General features: G+C 38.4%; 2 protein-coding genes across 5 annotated transcripts in view; one reads left to right on the top strand and one right to left on the bottom strand.

Annotated features, from left to right (window-relative positions):
* The window catches only part of MTMR7 (myotubularin related protein 7), an 83,806-nt gene extending 74,401 nt beyond the window's left edge, over nucleotides 1-9,405 (top strand). The window contains exons 9-14 of the mRNA XM_084759670.1: nucleotides 828-953; nucleotides 2,585-2,634; nucleotides 3,382-3,582; nucleotides 5,429-5,569; nucleotides 6,186-6,312; nucleotides 8,459-9,405. Of these exons, the coding sequence (XP_084615796.1) occupies nucleotides 828-953; nucleotides 2,585-2,634; nucleotides 3,382-3,582; nucleotides 5,429-5,569; nucleotides 6,186-6,312; nucleotides 8,459-8,821 (1,008 nt within the window). The 3' untranslated portion in view covers nucleotides 8,822-9,405. The remainder of the gene's footprint in view (nucleotides 1-827; nucleotides 954-2,584; nucleotides 2,635-3,381; nucleotides 3,583-5,428; nucleotides 5,570-6,185; nucleotides 6,313-8,458) is intronic.
* VPS37A (VPS37A subunit of ESCRT-I) overlaps nucleotides 3,312-24,548 on the bottom strand; it is a 44,248-nt gene continuing 23,011 nt past the window's right edge. The window contains exons 5-17 of one of the 4 annotated variants that reach the window (XR_014775040.1): nucleotides 24,197-24,422; nucleotides 22,359-22,429; nucleotides 21,053-21,180; nucleotides 20,912-20,970; nucleotides 20,766-20,834; nucleotides 16,651-16,794; nucleotides 15,620-15,700; nucleotides 12,963-13,024; nucleotides 8,278-8,391; nucleotides 8,025-8,153; nucleotides 7,576-7,693; nucleotides 6,062-6,303; nucleotides 3,312-3,547 (exon numbers count right to left, since the gene is read on the bottom strand). Coding sequence is in view for 2 of the 4 variants with exons in the window: in XM_084759674.1 (XP_084615800.1) it covers nucleotides 15,620-15,700; nucleotides 16,651-16,794; nucleotides 20,766-20,834; nucleotides 20,912-20,970; nucleotides 21,053-21,180; nucleotides 22,359-22,429; nucleotides 24,197-24,422 (778 nt within the window). In the remaining 2 variants the exon portion in view is untranslated. Of the gene's footprint in view, nucleotides 3,548-6,061; nucleotides 6,304-7,575; nucleotides 7,694-8,024; nucleotides 8,154-8,277; nucleotides 8,392-10,112; nucleotides 13,025-13,340; nucleotides 14,284-15,619; nucleotides 15,701-16,650; nucleotides 16,795-20,765; nucleotides 20,835-20,911; nucleotides 20,971-21,052; nucleotides 21,181-22,358; nucleotides 22,430-24,196; nucleotides 24,423-24,548 lie in introns of those variants that run through there. The other 3 variants (XR_014775041.1, XM_084759674.1, XM_084759673.1) reach the window with 3 other exon arrangements.

Genomic DNA, 24,548 nt, shown 5'->3' with positions numbered 1-24,548 from the left:
CGCTAGTATAACCTCAAAACATGGCCTGTCCTCTTCCTATTGGCTGTCTTGTACCCACTGCCTGGGTAGCAGGCTTTGCAGACCTCTGTATGGTGAAAATGATTTTGTGAAAGAGTACAGTGCCCAGATAACTAATTGTTAACACAGTGGTCAAATGTTAAAATATTCCCAGAATATTCTTGTGTTAGTAGATTTAATCCTGGGTAAAGGAATGAATTTTCTATAGGAGACTGTACAGCTCCATGGATGTCACCACAGTGATAGGGGCTTGGATTGAATCCTGTAGATCCTGCTGTAGTCATGACTTAAGCAAAAGCTAGCAGGTGGATTCCATTCCACATTGGAACGATCTTGCTGGAACTTGGATGTAAAATGTTTTTTATATGTTTTTATATGAAGTGTTTAATAATTCTATTATGCTATTGGGTGTTTTCTGTAAATTCCTTTTAGTTTCTGATATAGTCTTTACTTCCTCCCCTGGACATATTACTTGGCCCTTCTTTTATCTGTAACTTCATAACTTGATAAATTAGAATTCTTGTACCTTTCCTTTTTAGAAAAGGCTTATAGCAACCCCAGAATTTCAGTAAGGCTTAACTTGGCTTGCATGTGAGCTGGGGACATGTCATGAGGTGTACTGCACAGTGCACGTACTTGTATTCGGTACATTTGTTAACTTGTGATTTGAATGGTGGCTTTTGTATGTAATGAGTAAGGAAGCAAGGCTTTGGCCACTAGTTCTAAGAATGCTGGGCCTAAGTGCTAACTCTCGAGTTCTGTTAGTCTATGCGAAATCTCATAGTCACAGTGATCCTTTGCCATTTCAGGCAGTTTCCGAGGAAGGGGCAAGTGTGCTTGTCCACTGTTCTGATGGCTGGGACAGGACGGCTCAGGTGTGTTCAGTGGCAAGCCTGCTGCTCGACCCTTACTATCGGACGGTGAAGGGATTCATGGTGAGTCTGGTGACAACCGTCCTGAGAGAACCAAAGCCTTGACTGGCAGAGCACTTCATTTTTAGAATCTTGTGACTTTTTTCTAATCAGCATTTTTCTTCTCTTAGTAGATCAGCAAGGCTGATTAAAGGGCAGAAATCAAAGCAGGCTTGAGATAAATTAATATTGAGGTTGTTGAAACTAGTTTAGTTCAGTGTCCTAGGTGTGAATTTGGGAGCAATAAAAAATATATTTAAAAGTTTGGAAAACTGATTTTTATACATACTTTGCTCAAGTTGGGACAGAGTATGACAACACAACAGGAAATGAGAAAAATATTTGGAAAAAGTTCTGCATTGTACATATCAATAGCTCTTGGGAAGGGACAACAAACACCGTTCACTTTAAGTTTCTATTTTTTAACTGGCCCTTCACAGAACTTGATGAGAGAGTATTGACTCAAGTGTTCTTCGTCTTTGCTGGAATTAGGAACACATCTGTGAGAGCTAGAGCCTTCTGTGTGTGCATCAGTTTGACTTTGACTCCAGCTGCAGTTGCCTGGGATATGATGTTATAGCTGAGCTGGCAGAATTCCTTCAAATGAATGTAGGGGCTTTCTGGTGACTAGGTGACCTGGTACCTGCCTCTTGAATCATAATTTGATGGTCAGTGCTTGGTGGATCCTGAATCTATGCTTGCGATAGAGGCTGTCAGGAGCTCCACAAAGATGTCCATAACACTGGCCCGTTGTTAGTCATGCCAGCTGTCACCCTGAGGACAAAGCAGTAAGAGGCAGGCTACCTCCTCAGAACATACAATTTCAGACAGTTGAGATTTGTGTGCTCCCGCGTCAGTGTTTATCTGAGCAGGCTGCATTCAGTCCTTCCTTTAGTTGGAAAACATAGGCTTCCTAGGTATATACTGCTATGTGTCTTTTTCTTTACTACAGAGAAATGTTTCCACATTAAGCCATTAAATGTATAAAATGTACTTACAGTTGTCAAAGCCAGACATCAGCCCATTCATGTATTACTAAAGAATTAAATTATCCCATATTATTTCACTAGGCATTAAACAGACAGACAAAAAACCCAGCATTACGTGTTGGTTAACAGATGAAGTTAGGCACAGAGACGTTTGATATGAAGTACTCCCTAAGACCATGATCTTTGCAGACTATTCCATCTATATTTGCTTTTTCTATAATTTCATCTATATTCCCTTTTTAAAAAAATGCCTGTCAAACAACCAAGATGACATGCGAAGCAGTATGCACTGTGCCTGGTACAGGAGGACTCTGGGTAGAGCTACTGCAGTCTCACCGATATCTTTTAACTTTCATATAGCAGGCCTTCATCCTGGATACATTCTGAATAACGTCATTCTTTTAAGATTTATTTACTATTGTTTTATATAAGGGGATTTGCTTGCAAGTACTGATGTGTGCACCACGTGCACGTGACCTGGAGTTATGGACAGTTGGAAGTAGCCATATGTGGGTGCTGGGGCCTGAAACTGGGTCCTCTAAAGAGCATCACGTGCTCATAAACTAATGAGCCCTCTCCAGGCCCATGGCATATTCTCTAGTTTGGTTCTCTTAGAGTTCCCTCAGAAGCTTCCATGATATTTATATTCTTTGTGTGTGTGTGTAGGTGTTAATCGAAAAGGACTGGATTTCTTTTGGACATAAATTTAATCATAGGTAAGCAATATATTTTTCTTGTATAGAAACTAGATTTTTGAATACACTATATCCTAATTATGGTCCTCTCTCAACTCCTCTCTGACCTTCCCAACATCCCTGCCATCTGGATCTAACCCCTTTCTACCTCTCATTAGAAAACAAACAGGCATCTAAGGGATAATAAAGTAAAATAAAAACACACTGGAGTTGCAGAAAACAAAGGCAAACAGCCTACGAATGGGCACAAGAAATATAGACACAGATCCATTCCCTTACAAACCCAGGAATCCTATAAAAACAGAAAACCAGAATCCATAGTATGTACCATCTGTAGAGTAAAAACAATCTAAGAAAAAATTAAAGGGATAAAAGCGTTGGCTGCCTACTGCAGGACGTGCAGCCTCCGTTTAAGAGTAGATTGTTTCCCTATGAGACTCCCATGGATGAAACTAAATTTCCATTTGTAAGTGGTCCTTCATCGGAGGTAACTTCTGGGTTAGGGATGGGAGCGCGTGTCCACTTCTCCTTTGAGCTCTAGGGCCCCTTCTGGTGTAGGCTGCCTCAGTTTCTGTCAGCTCACATGCACCATATTGGCTTAGAGGCCTTGTTTTCTTGGTGTCCTCCTTCCATCCCCTCTGGCATATGTTTGTAAGACTTATTTAGGAATTAAGGTTGCTTTTATGATAGCCTTTGCATTTATAGCTTTTTATTTAAAACAAATTCAAACCACATAAGTTATAAAGTTTAAAATACTTTGTTTTATAGATACGGCAATTTAGATGGTGACCCTAAAGAAATCTCTCCAGTAATCGACCAGTTCATTGAGTGTGTCTGGCAGTTAATGGAACAGTTCCCTTGCGCCTTTGAGTTCAACGAGAGGTTTCTGATTCACATTCAGCATCACGTTTACTCCTGCCAGTTTGGAAACTTCCTGTGTAATAGCCAGAAGGAGAGACAAGAACTCAAGTAAGTTTTGGTGTCCAATATTGAATGATTTTAGCAATTGATAATTTCATACAGCTTTCCTAAATTTGAAAATTATGTGAGTAACACTAGTCTATATTCTTTTCCCATTCCTGACATTTTTGAAAGTGGTTTAAATGTTACCAGCTGACAGAAATATGTAGTTATTTTTTCCAGCGAGTTCTGCCTGGAAGACTTGACACCAATATTTAAGGAAAACTGTTGTAATAAATGTAATTTTGCCTGTAAAAAATTGTGAGACATATTTGATAGAAAGAAAAACTTCAAATTAATTAGAAAAGCTTATTTGAAACTGAGGCCACTGGGTTTTTAGTTCAGTTTTTTATTGCATATATTCATTGCACATAGCTGATGAGTGTCATTATAAATACATTTTCATTTAAGTAGATCATAAACATATGTGTGTGTGTGTGTATTTTTTCCCCTTCCCTGTCAATTTGCTTTTGAGATGGAGCATCACAGTATAGCCCAGACTTTCCTAGAACTCATGACACCACACTTGACAATAGCCAGCCAGCTTAGATTAAAACTGCTGCAGCATTAGTCAAGGCTAACTAACAGCATTTGAAATGTGGACTCTAAAATACCATTGAAAATTGAGGTGATTTAAGAAGTGCAAATGGAAGAACTTTTTGAGGTACTAATAGCATAAAATGATTTTAGCTGTATTATGTATGACATCCGATTTAATTGTGGAAAAAATCAGTTTAAATAAAGTAGATTTTAGTAGGCTTGTGTCATCTGGAGTAGGATAGAAAACTTTTTCTGGAGGATTCTGATTTCTTCTCTCCATGGGGTTTCAAGGATTATTTCTGCAGAGTACAGGTGTGTTCATAGAGTGGTTCCTGTATAAACGTGGGGACATAATCTCAACCCCCAGAACTCACATTTCAGAACAAAACAAAACCTCCATGCGGCAGCATGCTTATAGAAGATTTATCAGTTTTATTTTAGGTTTGTGTTTTGCCCGAATGTAAGAATATGCCCTGCATGTATGCCTGGGACATGCAGAGGTCAGAAGTCAGTGCTGGATGGTTGTATGCCACTAGTGGGTGCTAGGAACCGAACCTGTGTCCTCTGAAAGAACTGCTGAGCCATTAGTCAATTACCCTAGAGCAGCAGGCTGGTGAACTGTGAGGTAGGGGTTTGAGAGGGCCTGCCTTAATGAGTAAGGTTGAACAATTAAGAATGATACTTGACATCAACCACAGGCCTCCACATGTACACGTGTACCCACATATATGCCACACACATGCATGCATACTCACAACCTCCCCCCTTCCTCCATACGCAGTGAGAATGGTAAAAGGCTCACAGTTCCTGAAGAAGTAGTCCTGAGGCTGAACTCTGGCCTCTGACTGCAACACAGCATGCATGGGTGAGAATGAACTGAGCAGATCGTATCCTTAGTCTCAGTTGTTTCTCTTGATAGTCTGTGATCTGTTGTACTAGGGTAGCTAATCCTAATGCTGTCTGCTTGGCTTTTAATACTGGCTTTTCTACTGCAAGCTGTGGGGTTTGGAGTTATTTGTATCTTCATCCAGAAATGGGATATATAGGAATTGTGGAGTAAATAAAACATGATGCATTTTGCATAGTGCTTGAAAAGTTAAGTATCCAATAGCTATTTGGAGATAAAGACCGAAAGACACAATAACCAAACATTCTGTCAAGGCTGGTACAGAGCAGTGGAGTGGAGACTATCAGGTGATGTCAATGCTATATAGTAAGAATGCTTCAGATAACACTTGTTTGTTCCCAGCTTTAATATACTTGTTATTCAGAAGAGCCAAGATTAGTCATTTCTTGCCTTTCTTTGAGATAACAGGATTCAAGAAAGAACCTACTCTTTGTGGTCTCACCTGTGGAAGAATCGGGCTGACTACCTCAATCCTCTGTTTAGAGCTGACCACAGTCAGACCCAGGGGAGCCTTCACCTGCCTGCAGCTCCATGCAACTTCACGTATAAGTATGTTGGTCGTTAGGAGCTTACCAGATGTGGTTTGCAGCTGTCATGATTTAACATTCAGAGGCCAAAGTATGTGAAACAGAAGCTTCAAGGCTATGCGAGACATAAAACCCACCAGAGAAAATACCCACCTGACGGTGGCATTTCTGGCAGCGCGGTGTCTCTCTCCACTGCATGTCATGTGAAATTCCCTTTAGAAATTGATGTTTTATAATAAGATCTTTAAAAATATAAATTCTCTCATGATAACTGAAGTGTAAGAAAGAGGGAGAAAAGAGAGAAAATCAAGTCCTGTAGAAGTAGAATTGGAAGCTCAAGTTTGGTGGAATTATTTGTCCATGGAAACCATTGATTAAGATGTTGCTGGGGTGAGGAGAGCAAGGCGGCCTTTACAGGTTCTAGTTAAGATACTGAATGTGTGCTGCATGCCTGCGTGCTCTCCTTTGGAGAAGTTAACCACCGTAGAAAAAAGAATCAACCTGAAATTGTTACCTTTAGCAGCTGCTTTTCAAGCCTGTAACTTGCTGTTGGTTATAATATTGTTGGGCTGTGATACTGAAGACGAGACTTGAGACTGTGGGTTTCAGACGGGACATGTGGTATCCTTCCTTCCCAGGTTTTGGAGTGGGATGTATAACCGCTTTGAAAAGGGGATGCAGCCTCGACAGTCTGTTACAGATTATCTCATGGCCGTGAAGGAGGAGTCCCAGCAGCTGGAGGAAGAACTGGAGGCCCTAGAAGAAGTAAGAGTCTTGCTATTGTTTATATTTCTCCTGCACCTATCTCTTGAGTATTACCTTGAGGAAGACCCTCAAGATCTAGACACTAAAAAGCAGCCCCAGTCATTTCTTTTTAGTCAGTGGCTAAGAGTCTCATTCGGATCAACATCACAAATAAAGCCCAAACCAAACCCTGTTTAGTCATCTGTGTTATTTTCTGGCCCACTTTAGTTTGTTAAAATACCTTACTGGTCAGTACATTTTATTTTTTTCCATCTTTTTTTTAAGCTTTAAAAAAAGGGGAGGGGGTGCATGGAAATGTGAAAAGGCAAAAAATTGGATACATTCAACTAAAAGCCTGCTGCTCCACTTTTAAAAATTTTATTAATACTGTGTATGTGAATAGCTGAGATTGAGTATCTACATGGTATAATTTGTGCATGCATAATTTCCATTATTGGGCAGAGATATACATAAATGTGTTTCCTACTTGCATTTCTTCCTCTTGTGAGTGCTATCATTCTGCCTTACTCATCCTAAACTGTACTTTACCATTCATTTGCTCATGAGTTGGCAATAAATTCCTAATTTTGGAACCTGTATTTTCAAGTGAGAATGTTTAGAATAGAATGAGACTGGGCTGGAGAGGGCTTAGGGGTTAAGAGACTCTCAACAAGGATCTGGGCTTGGTTCTCAATGGGGACTCAGAACCACAGGTAACTAGTTCCAAGGAATCGACTGCCTCTTATAATCTCCACGGGCATTGGATACATGTGGTGCACACACTCATACATATAACTGTGTGCAGCAAGATCACTACTTTATAAGGAGTCCTGGTGCTTTAGCATCATGCCTAGAAATCCATGCACATGTTCACATGATCCAGATGACAAAGGTATAGCGTACAGCTGAGACCATGGACTCAAGAATAAACTCAGCAAAAATAAGCTGCAGATTAACTTACAGTTTTGGAGGCACCTTAGACCTTTCATAAATGCATCCAGCTTTCTGAATCTTAAATATTACTTAAAACATTCTTTTGGTTGAACACTTGTAAAATTTAGAAACAAAATATATAGATTATTAAAAGTACTTAAATCTCACCATGTTGGTTCTTTAATATAGCTAAAGTTTCTTAGCATGTTTTTATAATGTCCCGTAATTCCGTTCAATCCCAGTCTCCAGTGCTTCCTCCCCCTGTGGCTTTCTAACCACTGCAGGTACAGACTCTGCTTTCTCAGGCTCCTGATGGAGCTTCCTCTGCTCTTTCCCTGGAGACCGTCTTACCTTTCCAAGTGGCTATGAGAACGCTGCCTGTGTGTTTTAATACCCAGGGTGTTCTGTGGCTGCTTCTGGATTCATCTGGGTTCCTCCTATGGCACTGCACAGTGCTTCTGCACTAAAACTAGACACGGGCAGGAATGCTTTTGAGTATGTAAAGCTTGGTGTTTGCATACCCCCCTACTGATATTTATTAAAGAATACAGTGAAGTAAAATGTATTTGGAATGGCCCAAAATGATCTGCTGGGGTCTAATGATTCATAAGCATAACGGATGCACAAGCAGCGGTGAATTACTGACACATGAACACAGTGCTCATGAAGAGCAGACCAAACATAAAAAGAGCACATATTACAAGAGATGTGATACAAAATGCCAATCTAGGGAGGGGAAATTAAATTATATAAATTTTTGAGGGAGTCCTAGTTTGATGAGATAAATACCTCATTCTTACCTTAAAAAAATCTAGGGGCTGGAGAAGTAGCTCAGCAGCTAAGAGCACTGAAAACTCTTTCATTGGACTTAAATGGCTCCTGACATTGTCTGTATCTCTCATTCCAAGGGATCCAATGGCTTCTTTTGACTAACATATGCAGAAAATAAATTTTTTAAAATTTAAAAAATTTAGAGTTAATATGGTAAAATAATTATGTCAAATTATATAGTCATGAAAAAGGGGGAGGGGGAATGGCCACTTACTCACTTACAGGTTCTTTAACTGTATTGCATTGCTCACATTATGCAGAATCGTCAAGGCACTTATCCTTCTATTGGACATTTTGTTCAAGTTCATGACCTCTGGTCCTTAATGTTACCCTCAACTGGGAGGCAGTAAATAAGACATGCACATGTATAAGAATAAATTGCTTGTTGTTATTTATTTTTTAGAGGCTGGAAAAAATTCAGAAAGTCCACTTAAATGGCACAAAAATGAAGAGTAAGCAAAGTGAACCCAGCAAACACTCGGGATTTTCTACCTCAGACAACAGCACGGCCAACACTCCTCAGGATTACAGTGGGAACATGAAGTCTTTCCCATCGAGGAGCCCTTCCCAGGGCGATGAAGATTCTGCTCTGATTCTAACTCAAGACAATTTGAAAAGCTCAGATCCCGATCTGTCAGTGAACAGTGATCAAGAGTCAGGGGTGGAGGATTTAAGCTGTCGATCCCCAAGTGGTGGTGAGCACGCACCGAGTGAAGACAGCGGCAAGGACCGGGACTCTGATGAAGCTGTGTTTCTCACTGCCTGAAGTGTCCCTTTGGAGTTCCAAAGTGACAGACACAGAAACACTTCTAGGTTAAGGGGAAAGTGCAATTCATAATAAAAGTGTGTTGAGAAATGGCACATCCCATCCAGAACAATGAAACGACAGCTATGAAAATGAACAGAATACAGTCTCAGCAGCCAGTTCTTTTATCAAGCCAAAAGGAAGACTGCTCACCACGTTAGACTATGAAAGTTACATTCACTACGTAGAAACCAGCACCACCTAAGCTTGCCCGTGCCAGTCTTCCCGGCACAGCATGCCGCTGCTACAAAGCCCTCCTCTCCTCTCCCTCATGCCTGTAAATGGCTGCAGTTTTATTTCATTTCCAGAGAGTTTGCTTTCTGAAACACCTGACATTTCCTTCTGTCTTATCAAGACATTTAAAAATAAGTACTGAAAGCATACTTTCTTTTGTTATTATCTTCTTAAAGAGCTTTGCAATTAATATTCCAGGTAGGATAATCATTTTATTTCCCCCTCTACTTTTCTTCATCACTTAAAATGCTAAAAATGTATGTCTGTCTTTAACATGGATGTAGTCCCTAATAAAGCAGAAGTCTCCCTCATTTTCTCTATGTCAAATATGAATCCAAGTATCAGCTCTTGGCAGCCTTTTACTGCTACTTCAGAGATTACACCTACTAAAACTAAGCCATACCAACCTGCTAGGGGTTTTGCTTATGTCTCTTGTGGTAAGACACCACAACCAAAGAAGATAGCGTAATTTATTTGGGGCTTACACTTTCAGAGGGTTAGAATCCATGACCACCATGGCAGAGAGCGTGGCAAGAGGCAGGCACTGGAGCAGAAGCAGACAGCTTACAACTTGAGACAGAACCAAGAGGCGCTGAGAGCTAATTGGTAACGGGCTTTTTGAAAACTGTAAGGGCAACGCCCAGTGGCACCCCTCCTAGTCCTCCTTAAACAGTTCCACTGACTGGGATCCAAGCACTCAAATACATGAGCTTTTGAGGGTCATTCCTCAAACCTCACATCACAGCTGTTAAACATGGAGTAAAGATTAAAGCACTTTTCACTTTAAAATCATATAGCAAACAATGTTTTCTGTAACATCATCAATATCTCATGAAATGGACTGCTGAATGTCATTTCTGAAGTTTCTGTTAAAATGCATATTTAAAGCAGGATCATTCCCATCTTATGCTTTAAAAAAACCAGGATTTGTATTAAGCTTTTGATCTGAAAACTCTTAACAGAAATGTCACTGTTTGAACACAATGAAACATTCTTATTGTATGATTTGCAATACTAGTACATTAATAAAGAGATAAATTTAATTTAAACTTTTATAACGGCATTTGAAAGTGAAAATTTTTATCAGATAATGTATTACATTTTGTGGAAGTAGAAGTACAATAATACAAAAAAGGAAAAGAGGCTGAAGACCTCTCAAGTCAGTTATACACACATAGCACAATGGAATACAGTATAGCAGTGTTCATATTTAAAGACAGAACAACTTTAATATACTAAAGGCCTGTAATAGAAAAATATTGTTAATATAAAAATAAAGCAAGTATAATTCCTTAGATGTTAAATCTGAGCATTTTGTGTTGGGAAGTTCCCCAGTTAAACATAAGGAATATTTACTCCTTTTCTATAGTGTATCTAATAGCTAATGAACACATGGGATGTAGTGGAGATGGCTTTTTACAGCTTCACACAGCTCATTGTTTGACTGTTATTGTTTTGTTTTTGAGATGGCATCTTAACTGTAGACCTGGCTGACCTCTGGGATCTGCCTGCTTTTGCCTCCTAAGTGCTGGCATTACAGGTGTGTTATCATGCCTGACTTGCCATTTCTGTAGTGTCCACTCTTAGAAATACTGCTGCCTAATTTCTTATGGTTCTCAACAACAACAGAAAAGAAAAACCAGCATCTATGCCAAATTGGGCCATGTTTTTTTTTTTTAATTTTTAATGTTTAATGTGACGCCCTCACCATCAGAACCACACTGTTTGCTCCTTTCATCCTTTCACAAGGCTGAATTTAAACGTGTTCACACAGTCGTTTTACAAATTAACCTGACATTACATACATGCTTAATGGTAGCTTGTCCTTTCAGAAACCCTGAATAAATCATGGTCAGTTCCACCAAAAGTCTCCAGCACTTCATAGTCATTCTAAATCAAGCTTCAGTCACCAAGTGTTTAGAAGTTAAGGGAGAGTTCCAGGGAGGACTTCAATATATTACTGGTTCAAGACAGTACTTCCTAACAGTAATGCTTACAGCTCAAGTGACTTATTACTTAGTAATATTAAAAAAATTGATCTTGTTTGCAAGTCAGTTAACAATTTTCAATTAAAACACACACACACACAGGAAAAGAACCTTCAGTGGTGAAATGAGAGAACAGAACCACAGGTCCAGTCCTTGCCTTCCACCTTGTTTGCAGCCATTCTGTCCACCACACAAGCTGGTCTGCACAGCTTCCTCGAATGATTCTCTCAGCCTCCTCTCTTATGTAGGAGTAATAGAATTACAGGTTCTACCATATGTCAGGTTTTTATGTAGGTTGTGAGGATTTGAACTCTGGTCCTCATGCTTGCCTGACAAGCACTGTGCCACCTCCTCAGCACAAGTTTTCATGCCGTAAGAAGATGCAGGTCACTTGGTAGAGTGTCTGCCTCCCATAGACGAGCGCTGCATACAGGCCCAAGCACCACATGAGCTGGGCTTGGTGATCCATGCTCATGATCCTAGTACTCAGGAGATGGAGGATCAGAGAGGCAAGGTCATCCTCAGCTACATCACAAGCTAGAGGGCAGCCTGGGTAGAGACCCTGCCTTAAAAGAACAAAGCAAGAGTTTAATTTACTTCTTTCTCCTACAACAGAATCATAGCTGTCCTCTAATTTAAATATATAAACTGTGGTCAATCTCAGTTTTGTACTCTGCTATTAGTTCTCCAGTGTTAATTTATTCTGAAAAATTCACTGAACTAAGACCTCACTGACTTGGTACTGACCACCTTTAAATAGCCATGACAAATTTTACGCTGGGTAGTTTGGAAATTCCTAAGCTTTCCTTTATCGTCTTCTATATTATAATGTAAAATTAGAGTATTTTCTTTGGTATTCATATCTGTAGCCATTTTTTTTTTACAAAAAAGAAATATGGCCATAAAATTCAACCATGTAATTCTGAAAGTACAGAATTCACATTCATACTGGCATATTCAAATATTCATTGACAAGTAACAAACATCTGAACAAGTTTATCAACTTGTTAAATACAAGTAACTGTGGTCAAATGTCTCAGTCTAGTTATTGGATTGTAAAGAGGGTCTCTGAACTTTGAAGGAGAAAGTATGCTTCCTTAAGTAACAATGAAACTTAAATAATACAAGTTTTAAAAAAAATTGTAGTTGTATAAACAACATGCTCTGGGTAAACATCTGTGTGTGTGTATGTGTGTGAGAGAGAGAGACACAGACAGACAGACAGACAGACAGACAGACAGACAGACACACGTGGAAGGGAGAGAAGCACCTAGACACATCACATTGTCTCTGAGTAGTCTTTCTATAGTTCTAGAGGTGTTTAGCAGATACTTAGTAAGACAGATAAATGAATCAATGTCTAGAAGGCCCACAGTCTGCTGGTTTCCTGTTCTTGGATATGCCTGTTTTTTTGTTTTGTTTTGTTTTGTTTTGTTTTTTGTTTTTTGTTTTTTTAAGAAAGCAAGTAGACTGCAGTTCTCTACTGACTAGTGACTGAAGGAATGTTAAACACCAACACCAGTGCAGTATAGGAAATGTCTAAATGCCCCCAAGTTAATCACAAATTTGAAAAATCACTACATCAGTTACCTCACCTGTGAATCCATATCAGGGATAACAGGTTTACCCCTCATTGGCCATTTTGAGGATTAAATAGCATGCCATTAGCAATAGTGCTAGGAAGATATGCAATTAAAATGGTGAAGAGCCAGCATTGGGTCTTTCAGTTTATGTGCCTATGTCTTCCACATATGTTTCAATAAGAAAATGTTTTTGTTTTTCTAAAACTCCATTGCCAGAAATATGTAGAGTAAGAAGACAATCCATAACATATGCAGGCTTTGGAATATGAAGAGGGTATTTAGTGGTTTAGATCCTACCTTACCAAACCTCAGATATGGAGTTATTCACTGTCTTCTTTATGTGGTTTAATGGGTTAGTTCTGTGACAAAATATAGAAACAAACTGCTGAATACATCTACAAATTAGAAAATTAAATTCATTAAAATTATGACTAAACATTTACTTATTATTACAAAGCTTTTCCCTCCACCACAGGAAAAATAATTCTAGAAAAAGATTAAATCACAGTAAGTATTAAATTGTCACTGACGTTTTTTTCCAGATTAACCATTTAGCAAAAGGATTTTTTTAAACATTTGGAATATAGAAAAAATACCTTTATTTAACCAAAACCCCTAGATACTTATTCTTTAAATTAGCATGAAAGTCTATTGTATTGGTTTAAGTGAAAGGCAGTTTTGTTTTTTTGATTTTTTGAGACAGAGTTTCTCTACGTAGCCTTGGCTGTCCTTGAACTCGCAGTGATCTGCCTGCCTCTGCCTCCCAAGTGCTGGGATTAAAGGTATGCACTACCATGCCTGGCATAAAAGGCAGTTTTTAAATTATTATTATCTGTGTATAAGATGAGGGGCACCTGCCTATAATACCAATACTTGGGGAAGAGGAGCACAAGTTTGAGGCTAGCCTGGGCTACAAAGTGAGACCCTGTTCCAGAACAAAACAAAACCAATATATTAAGTTGTATTGCTCCCTAAATGCATCTTTAGCTTGAAAATAAACTATTAAGAGAGCAGATTCTTCACTCTGCAGGTATTATAGTTTGCTTTCTTGAGATGGCACATTGGCAGGACTGCTGTTTCCTGACACTGAATCTCTGAACACAAACTGCCCCAGACAGTTTTATAATCTAATGCGGTGTGTGTGTGTGTGTCTGTCTGTCTGTCTGATGGTAGGGTGAGTGACTTTTCCACAGCTGAAAATAGGTTTTGAAAGAAGGCTGACAGGAAGAGAATATGGATATAAGTAGTAACCATTTTTGATAAAGAGATGAGGCAGCTTCAAGTTAAAACTAAAAATGTAAATCAGTAGTTTTATAAAATATTAAAAATAGCTAGAATTACATGCATAGATGTTTAATCAGGAATAGCAGAGGAACTTAAATATAGGATCTGTCAACAATAAACATTTTTAGTGCAAATAGTGCAGAAAATTATCTCAAAACAAATATAGCAATCATTCTAATCTATACAAAATCAGTCTCAGTTGTGTATACAATCTATAGTGCATCTGGATTTCAGCCATGGTCATGAAATGCCAATTCATAAGTCATGAATATAAAACAATGTGCTTAGTTTTGTGTCCCATTTCTTTCTTGGTAGTTCATGTTTTCAGGAAAATCTGAAATGAAAAAATTTGTAAACTTAAAATTTATTTTAAGATTATAAACATTCCTTTACACTGTCTTCCTGATTAGATTACTATAACTTGTCTGGGAAGGAACTGGGTCAGGAAAAGATTTCAGTATGTTTCTATTGATAATCTATTTCCTATATTTTGGCTGGGGGAGGGTGGACACAAAACAGTATATAAAAATGAGCTCATTGCAGAAAATAAAGCAAGTCAGTGTTGGTAGTAATGCAATTAGAGCTAGAGATAAGAAATGCATATCACGTCTTCCCTTTTCAAAGGATGCCCCATGTTCCTCCTGAAAGTGTACCCCTTCAGCTGGGATGGCTGTGTGCAGGTAATTTTTCCATCTCCCCTAGGGACTGGTATTGCAGGGAGACTCTGAGCAGTCTACACCAGCTACTGTGAGCAGTAATGGTTAGTGGGTGACTAAGAAAACAGGGCTGGTGATACAGGTCAGTTCTAGAGTACTTGCTGAACACATAGAAACAATGGATCTGATCCCAGTAATACAAAAACAAAAACCAGACTCAATGCAGAAACGAGACACAGCCAGCCCAAGAAAGAAGAGCTGTTTTGGTTACTGAGTGGCTTTCAGTGCTTCTCAGTACCTGGGCTGTGCTTTCCTCATTCCTGCTCTATGGTACTGCTGTGTTTTCCTCCAGTAACAAGCTTTGTGGGGTTTGTGGTGGTTTGAATGAGAAGTGCCCTCCCAGGCCTGGGTATCTGAGCACTTGGTGCTGCAGCTTTGCCAGTAACTGACTTTGGGTGGGCACAGACCACCATACTAATAGTTTGCTCTCGGCTTTGTGTTTGTGGTTGAAGGTATGACCCATTAGTTTCCTGCTCTAGCTGCCTTGCTCACCATTATGGACTCAACCTCACAAACCATAAACAAAAACTCTTCCAGCTATAGGTTGCCTTGGTCATCGTACTTTATCACAGCAATACAACTAATACAAGGCAGCATTTTCTTTTTTAAACAAAACACTCCTAAAAACAAGTGGATAAGAGAAAAAAAGGAGCTTGATGGCTCCCAGAACATGGATGAGAAGGTAATGGTAGAAAGAAGAACATGACAAGGTAAGCTAACCTTAGGGGGAAATGCAAACTTTCATTAAGGACACCATCATACTGAAAAAAATATCTAAAAGGCTTCTACTGGTTATAGGCTTACTCACACAGTGGTGTGGTTAATGCAAAAGTGTCAGCATTTTGTAACAAACAACAACGGTTATGACAGAGTCAGGCTTATAACAGAGTGACCAGGCACTGTTAAAGAACATTTGTATAACAGCCTTGAGATACCAGCTGCAGATGCATTTACCTATAGAGGAGCATGAAATTGGCTGTGCATCGCTATTGCCTGGTGAAGCTTCTCTTCTTTAGCTCTTCTACAATGGCAAACCTAGAAGATAAATTGTTTAAAATACCAGTTACTTTTCCAACTACTTCCTACATTATGACACAATTCCAAATAAGAATGCTGTAATTTACTAACATTTTTAAACTTTTTAACATTTAAGGTGCTTAATAATTCCACAGAATTTAGGAATCTAAAACATTAAGCTTTGATTAAAAATAATCTTGAGTTACAAACTTTCCTAATGTTCAACTCTGATCATTTATTCTCTGATTATTTAATTTCAAATGTCTGCTTTTAAGAACACAGAACTAAACCAACAGAAACCTCAATGTGGAAGTAACAGGGAAAAAAGAAAAGAGAAAAAAGAAAATAAGCCTTAAACGTAGCTATATAGAATAGAAAGGATTGGAAAGCAATTTCTTACTAATATTATAAACACAGGCAAATTGCCAACCATCTCATGAAAAATAGAGCTCATAAAATCTGGGCACACATACACACACAAGTATACATTCACACAAACACCCACCCGCCAACAAAACATTTTATAAAATTTATTAGATAATATGATTGTTTCAGAGATACTGGGTAAATATTCCGGACTATATTTGACACCATAACAGAAGCTGCTCTAGAAAGTTCTGAAAAGTATTTGAGTTGTTATTATTTTTTAACGTCTATATATAGGTTGTTCTCTATTTAAGCAGCTTGTAAAACAGGTGTTTTCAGAAGAATACTATCGGTGATTTACCAGCCCCTACACATGCCGCAGATACTACCATTCAGAAGAGAACTATCATTTGATTTACCTGCTGTGTCCTCAGAACTAACAGGTTTAAAGCGCTGCTATCCTTTCCCCAAGAAGCTTTTCAGATTCCGCTCAGTACTCAAAACTCCAGCTTGGTTATGTGCTAACGATTTTTACTTATGAACACATTTAAAAATTTTGATATTATGTTGTCACTCATCCTCAATTGAAGAGTTTTACATACTGTTCTCTTTTCCTTGAAGCTAGTGAGAAAATCATCTATTTCAGTTTTTCCTTCCAAGAAATCTTCGGCAATATTATCAGACTCTTCCTCAGCTTCGTGTGCAGCTACTTTCAATCTTGCCTGCAGGGCACTTGCACTACAGCTCTGTGAACAAACAAACAAATCAGACATTGCATTAGTCTCAGGTAAATATAGAGGGGGAAAAAGGCAGCCGTGAAAAGCAATGCCTGCCCACATAGGTCTTCAGCTTTGGGCGCTTGTATAGAGACCCTGCCTTAGGTAGGGTTCTTCTACTGCTGTGATGAAATACCACGACAAGAGGCATACTGGGACCAAAGGGTTTACTTGGCTTATACTTCCACATCACTGTTTATCACTGGAGAAAGTTAGGACAGGAACTTAAGCAGGGTAGGAACCTGGAGGCAGGAGCTGACGTGGCCATGGCAGAATGCTGCTTTTGGCTTGTTCCTCATGGCTTGTTCAACCTGCTTTCTTATAGAGGCCAGGGACTGCACGCCCACAGTGGACTAGGCTCTCATCCATCAATCACTAATTAAGAAGATGTATTGCAGGCCTGTGTACAGCCCAATCTTATGCAGGTATTTTCTCAATTGGGGCTCCCTCCTCTCATATAGCTATAGCTTGTGCCAACTTGACATAAAATTACTAAGAACGGATACTAAACACAAAGGAAACCAAATCACAAGCTGTGAATTGCTAAATGAGAAAGTGAAAAAGCATCGATCTGTCCTGGATATTTTGAAATTAAATCAGTGTGAGAATACCTACTCAGATAGCCCACTGGCCCCACCTCCTTGTACTCCTGTTCTTGTGTATCCTTGTCAGTGTTTGGGCTAGACATAATAATTCATTTCAAACAACCCAAATGTGGCAGAATGAAGGGATTTAAGTATAACCATAGAAGCAGACAGTGTGCACATTGAAAACAGTAACACACTGCTGAAAAAACCCTGAACATACAAGTGGTCACAGCTTGAAAGATGTAATATTGTTATGAAAATGCTAACTCAAAATTGATAAAATTTCATAAATTTCAAGAGTTCTTTTTATTTTAAGAAAAGTATCCTAACATTCCTGACATCCCATCTGGGCTAACAGTGTTCCCTCAAAGAGTGAGGGATCACCTAACAAAAACCCAGCACCAGGCAGGAGAATCCTTTTTTGATCTGCTGGTCAGAGGTGTCCAACAGACTCCCCAAACACTACAGGCTTTTTTACTACTGCCTTTGGTTGCCATCCAGAGACAGAAGGTCAGTCATTATTGCTGAAGACACCTTGCACTTCAGACAGAAGGCCTCAAGGTCCCAAAGCTGGAACAGACTTGAATGTTCCATCATGAAGACTAGCTTTCATGGTATGAGAAGGCACCACACAATGTTCCAGAGGAAAGGACTGAGCAGTTCTGCCCAGCGGTGACATCAGTGAAGCACAGTAGTAACGAGCTCGCCATGGTGACACACAAGTGCAGTAGTGGCGTGCATGCTTTGGCAGTAACCACCCGCTTCTAATTGGACGTAAGACCCACTTAACGAATAGGGAGATCATGCCTGTTTTTGGGAACCTAGTAACGTCATAGTTCTTGAAGAACCTACAACCACCAGTTTACTACATCAGCATAAGCCTTAATCCGTAGATAAGTGCAGTCCTCAGCCCTCATCAAGGAAACTTCTCTTTTCAGTACAAAAAGACCATTACAGAAAACCACAACTAATCAAAATACAGAGTTATGGAAGCCAGTCCACACAGACCACAAAGCATCTCAGGCAGCTAAGGCTCAGGGACCATTGTAAGAGCCAGGGAATCAGGAGTTTGCTGTGAGGTTTTGCTTTGTAGTGATGTCAGAAGATACTCCATAAAGTCTCACCAACATAACTATTGGTTTTCTGAGACAGGTTTGTGTAGTCCTGGTCATCCTGGAACTCATTCTGTAGACCAGGCTAGCCTCAAATTCCTAGAGATCAACCAGCCTCTGCCTCCAGAGTGTGGGGATGGAAGGTGTGTGCCACTACCTCAAATTTCTAAGTATTTCAAGAATCACCTCAGGCCATTTTTACAAAAATGTCCAGGGTCGAGGGAAAAAATGTTAAAGCTGAACCGTGTTGGTGGCAGGGATGCAAGTGAGGCCTTACATGCTCAGTAAAGCCTTACTAATGTTCTATGTCTTATCCCAAAAGCAGAATTTCTTTGAGACATTTGTTTTCTCTTAGTTGAGTTTCCTACTTTCTTGTTTGTTCTTTATTATCCACTGGCAGTATTTGTGTTGCCTATATTATAGATGATCTTTAAACACAAACAAACAAAAACTTTCACCTTTAATGTTTTTAGTACATAAAAATTTTGATTTATATATTTAAATATGAACATTTCCCCTCTATGCTCTTGCTTTCTATTATAATTAGAAAATGAAGTGTTTTTAAAAAAATCTTTAAAAAAAAGCTCCTAGGAATTAACTGGTTTTTATAGCTTCTATTGAAGTTATATGTGTAATATCTTTCTATAAGTTTGTATGATATGATCTTTATGAGGTTTGATATAAAGGATTAAGCCTACTTCTGATTGGATACTAGACCAATAAACAATTATATAATTTTTGAATCTGAAGGCTTCCCAGTTATCACCCACATACATGAATCTATCTTGGAGCTGTAGCCTGCTCCATACAACTATTTTCCATCTTCCTACAAAACTACTGCATCATTTAAAATGAGATTTAACAGTATATTTTGCTATTGATGACGGCATGTTTTTCTTATCCTTTTTTGTTGTTGTTGCTGCTCATCTCCTTTCTGACTAATTCATTCAGGCTTTAAAAAAAACCTGTTAAAAATTCAAAACACATTTGGGAGAGAAAATATTGAACACTGAAGTCATAGTCCAAAGAATCAAATCTTATTAATACTCTTTCAGTCCATCGATAATCTATGCTGTTCTAACTAGAGAATATAAGTATTCTTTTATGTTATTTAGCAACTTCCTAACTTACATCAGCTGGTTCTAAGTACTTTACAGTTCCATTTCTATTGTAAATGAAGATTTGTCTGTTTTTCTATGCCTTGTTCTACAACAGTAGGTGCTGAAATGTATGAGAAAAATTTTGTTTCTCTAACTCTGTTTTCTTTTGGTAACAACAGCTTACTTGTTCTTCACAAGTGTGTCTTTCCCCTCTTATTGCAGTGCTACGTATATCCCAAGCCATGACAGGCATCAGGTAGGGTGTTTCCAACATCACTGATTGTGGTGTCCACTGGTGGTTTCTAATGCTTCTTATTAAAGTAAGTAAAAGAATACTAAATAGGAACAGTACTTTTAGGTACTAATGGCTAGTGTAAAGGAATGGTTTTAACTCCCGCGAAAAGGTTTTCAACACTCACTAAGCTCCTGTGTGTTGTCCTGAGTGTTTCAGGTATTCAGATTCCAGAGAGAGGAAAGGACAGCTTGGGTTCAATTTCCAACACCAACCCTTCCTATCCATATAACCACAAAAAATCTATTTAACCTAATGTGATTCAATTTCCTTATCTGAGAAGTAGAAATAATATTGGGTAGTAGTTTCCCCACAGAGCTTGGGGTAACATTGAGTAAATATGGGTAAATGATTTCAGTACCAGACATATACTAATTGTTCAATATTAACTTTCATTGTATTTATTTTAAAAGAGGGTTGTATGCAAAGCTCATTATACATTTTTGTTCTCTTTTACTGTTTTATAATATACTGACTTTACCTTCCAAAATTCAGTTTTAAGCAAAATAGATTAACTTCTTAATTAATCTCTTACTGCAATGAGCTATAAGTATTACATCTTCCACTTTCATTTGTAAAGATTATTTTTTCATAAGTGTAAGTCTAATCTTTTAAAACATACTTCACTTAAAACATCTTTTTGTTACTTGGTTTTATAAGCCATACTACTTTCCTAATTTTCTGGGGCAGGGGTTCCTTATGAGCTCTGGAACTAGAGAAACTCGTGCATGAGCACTATTGCTGTGTTTACATGTAAAAACTGTTTCTGACGAAGTGAAAGCAAGGGAAGGGCCACGCACCAGCAGATTGGTGGCTCCTCTGAGGAACAGGAAGAGCTAGTCAGTCATACCTCACTGAGTTCATGTTGCCTCTGCATCTTCTTTTCAAAGGTAGATTTCATTTGGATAAGCAATTCATACTAAAAGAAAACATAAAATTGTTGTTTAATTTGATTTTTGAGTTGTAAAGATATTTTCACAATGACCAGTAACTCACCTTATCTAAAACAGTTTGCCTTTTGGTTTCCAAGCTATGCTCCAAAAGGAGGTTTTTTCCTGTAAGATAAATTTCTGGCTTATTTCCCAACACAGATCACATTTTTCTCAGGAGTTATGAATTAAAGTAAGGGAAACATACTTGCTAACTCCTCGATACTTTTTACTAGGTCTTCTTTGTCAGAAATAATTTGTTTCAGTTGAGGCAACATCAGAAACTGTTCTAGTAATATCTCCTCCTGCTCATTCATGTCTGTGAGCTGTGACACACTAAAGACACAAGAGAATAAGCAAACTGTTAATAATTATCAGTCATCTAGCTTTTCTCCATGACAATAAATGTTTACACTTTTCCACCTTGACTTGCGTGATGGCTAGTTTCATGGGACACAAGCTGGAGTCAAAGAGGAGGAAACCTAAATTGAGAATATGCCCTTGTAAGACTAGGTTGCAGGTTATCCTATAGGGCATTTTCTTAATTAGTGACTGATGTGGGAGGGCCCAGTCCATTGTAGGCACTAAAAACAAAAACAAACAAACAAAAAAACCTCAGCCAGCCTGAGTCCTATGCACAGTTACCCAACAGAGCTAGACAAAAGGAAATGAGAAACAAGTAAAGAGAGACGCAAGTGGACGGTAGAAACATGGAGGCTAATTACACTACTTCATTCCCCTTTTTGTAGTTTTGATGTTTTCACAAGTTTTTGTAGTAGGTAAACTTTTAAAAAGGAGAAAAGAATATATTGTATAAAATAGCTGTGTTTCTTGGTACTTGAGCTTTTAAAAGCATATTGAATCCTTAAGATAGATGCAATACATCTCTTCTGTTCCGGAACTTCATTCTTTAAAAACAATTTGATGCTTATCCACGAACTTAAAATACTGAATCAAATGATGTAAACTTTATTTTTTTTAATTACTGGATTGTTCACAGGCTTTAATCTGTAATAATCCTGGAAAAATATATTCTGAAGACAAAATTATAGACAATTCTAAATTGTATTCAATGGTCTTAATAGTAGTAGCCTTATGGATATTATAAATCCAAAAGGAGAGATCATAAAATGCTTTATTCATGGCATACCTTATGTTCCATGAAAAACAGTACCTTAAAACTTGAATCCTGACACCTTATCTGCTATGTTTGAATAAAATTTTAGCTCTATAATTAGTTTTCTAATATAGTATAACTTAGTCTACTCATCTATACACAGCATTCATCTAGCCACATGAGAGAAAAGAACTTTTGTTAGCTTGGTAGCCATTACGTCATTCTTGGTATCTAGAGCAATCCCTAAGTACAGACTAGTCATGTAACAAAACTGATTCATACTACTAAGACAACCACAGTAAAGGAACTGAAAAACCTTCTAAATCATCTTACTTAATTTGAATACAAAACTATACATAAAATAGACAAGTCCATCTTTTCGCTTTAAGTTCCTTACCTTAGTTCTGAAAGCTCTGGAAATGCATCAGGGATATCTGGCATCTTATAACCAAAACCATTTTGGTTAATCTAAAGAAGAATTTTAAAGAGGATTAAATCTCAGCTATACTTCTGACTGGTCCCATTTATCTTCTAGAAATAACTGTAAGGTAGTACATTTAGTAGTCTTTTCACTATCCATCAACCTTCCTTTTTGCACATCACATGTACACATTATTTCATCCCCATCAGTCAGTTTGTCAGTGTTACTTTTATACACAGAGTTTACATTTTCGATGGGGAGGCGAAGTGGGTATTAGCGTATGTGGAAGTATGTTTTTGCAGGTATCTGCAACAGATATAGAGAATTATCTGCGGATTTCTTAGATGTAAATGACTGTACGTCTTTCAGGTAAAGACATTAAGCATAAATTAGTAAACTGCCAGCACTCTGAGTAGTAACATATTTAAGTTACATAAAGTAGGGTAGATGAAGAACACATTGCCAATTCGCATGTTTATGACATTTATGTAGTAGAACACTCCAAATTTTCCCCAAAACTTTTAAAAAAGTTGGCAAAGGCAGGCAGATCTATGTAAGTGCAAGTCCAGCCTGGTGTACATAGTTAAGTTCCAGGACAGACACAGCTCACTGAGAGCCTGTCTCAAAAAATCAAATAAGTAACAGTTTGCTCATAATCTTTACTAACACAATAATGGAAGACTTTTGGGAAAAACAAAATCCATTCAGATTTCTAGTTTTAATTATTATAAACTGTAAAATTGGTAATGTTGAACATAATGTGTATATATGTACATATTTATATATATACATTGTATGTGTTTGTGTGTGTGCATATTGTGAGTACAAGTGCAGGTATGTAGGGGGGCCAGAGTTTGACAGTGGGTGTCTTTTTTGGGGTGGTGGGCAGGGTTTCTCACTCAACTAAGAACTCATTCTTTGGCTAGGCTGGATGGGTAGCAAACTCCAAGACATCTTGTGTCTATCTCTCCAGTGCTAGGATTATATGTATGAATTTACCATGCTTGGATCTTTATTGACAGTGTTAGGGATCTGAATTTAGTTCCTTTTGCTTGCCCAACAAATACTTTAATGCCTTAACCATTATGCCAGCCTCCAAATCTACAGATACAGTTTATATTTGTCTCGGGGTCTCCCTCTCCGCTGCCCCCCCCAATATCTTATACAAGAACAGCTACCAGCCTTATTTATGAACATATAAATTTTAAGCCAATAAAATGCTGGCAGCCTTCTGCATGCTGCAATAGATGCTCTTTGATCAGATACTTGCTTCTGTATAATCCCATCTTGTGCCTTGTCCAGTATATCCTACATGACAACCAGAGAGATTTATTACAGGCAACTTTACAAACATGTCATCTGACATATAGTGCAAGGCCTCTGTCAAAGCTTTCAAATCGCATAGTGTTTTATGTACCCTCTCATTACCCTCAACATTTTATAAACATCTTAAAATATCTGGCCCTAAGCACAAATTCATCATTTATCTACCTCATTTTCACTGAGCAACTACTATGTGCACAGTAGGAAGCACTGGGGATAAAGTTAAAAACTGGAATGATTACTACTCCCTACTACTTCTGCTTGGTCTCTAGGGGCAGTGATCTCAGTTATCTCCCATAACTCTGGACTATCGCTAGAAAGTCTGTATTTGCAAGTTTTATTGGTTACCTTTTTGAGTTTGCTATTTGAGATGACAAGTATGATTTAATCTTTTGTATTTCATGCCTAGCTTAATAGATGGACATAACAAATGCTAGCTGACCGAATATCTATTTCATAGGAATAGAATACAGACTCCTGAAGACACCAACCGAAGCTGAAGATTCTGTCGTGGGAACCGGCAATGGCAGACTTGAAAGGATGCCAAATGAAGGAGCCACCGGCTTGGCTGCAGTGTAACTTGTGGTTGAAGAAGAAACAGTGTCAGCTACAGACAAAGATGTGATACTCCTGTTAGGTTCTTGTGGAGGATATGAAGGAAGAAATGGAAAACCCTGAGAAGGGTAAGCAGGCATCCCACCTGGATTACCATACAGGCTGAGGAGAGAGAGAAAACATCATTAGGTAGATATTAGGAGTCAAATTCCCCTTAAATTGTCTGAAAAAACAAATGGCCATGCATTTCCACACATGCAAATTTCTTTTGGCAAGTGATTTTATAAT

This window comes from Acomys minous, assembly GCF_964271855.1.
Source record: "Acomys minous genome assembly, chromosome: 15".
NCBI lineage: Eukaryota > Metazoa > Chordata > Mammalia > Rodentia > Muridae > Acomys > Acomys minous.
This window is presented reverse-complemented; position numbering and strand designations above follow the sequence as displayed.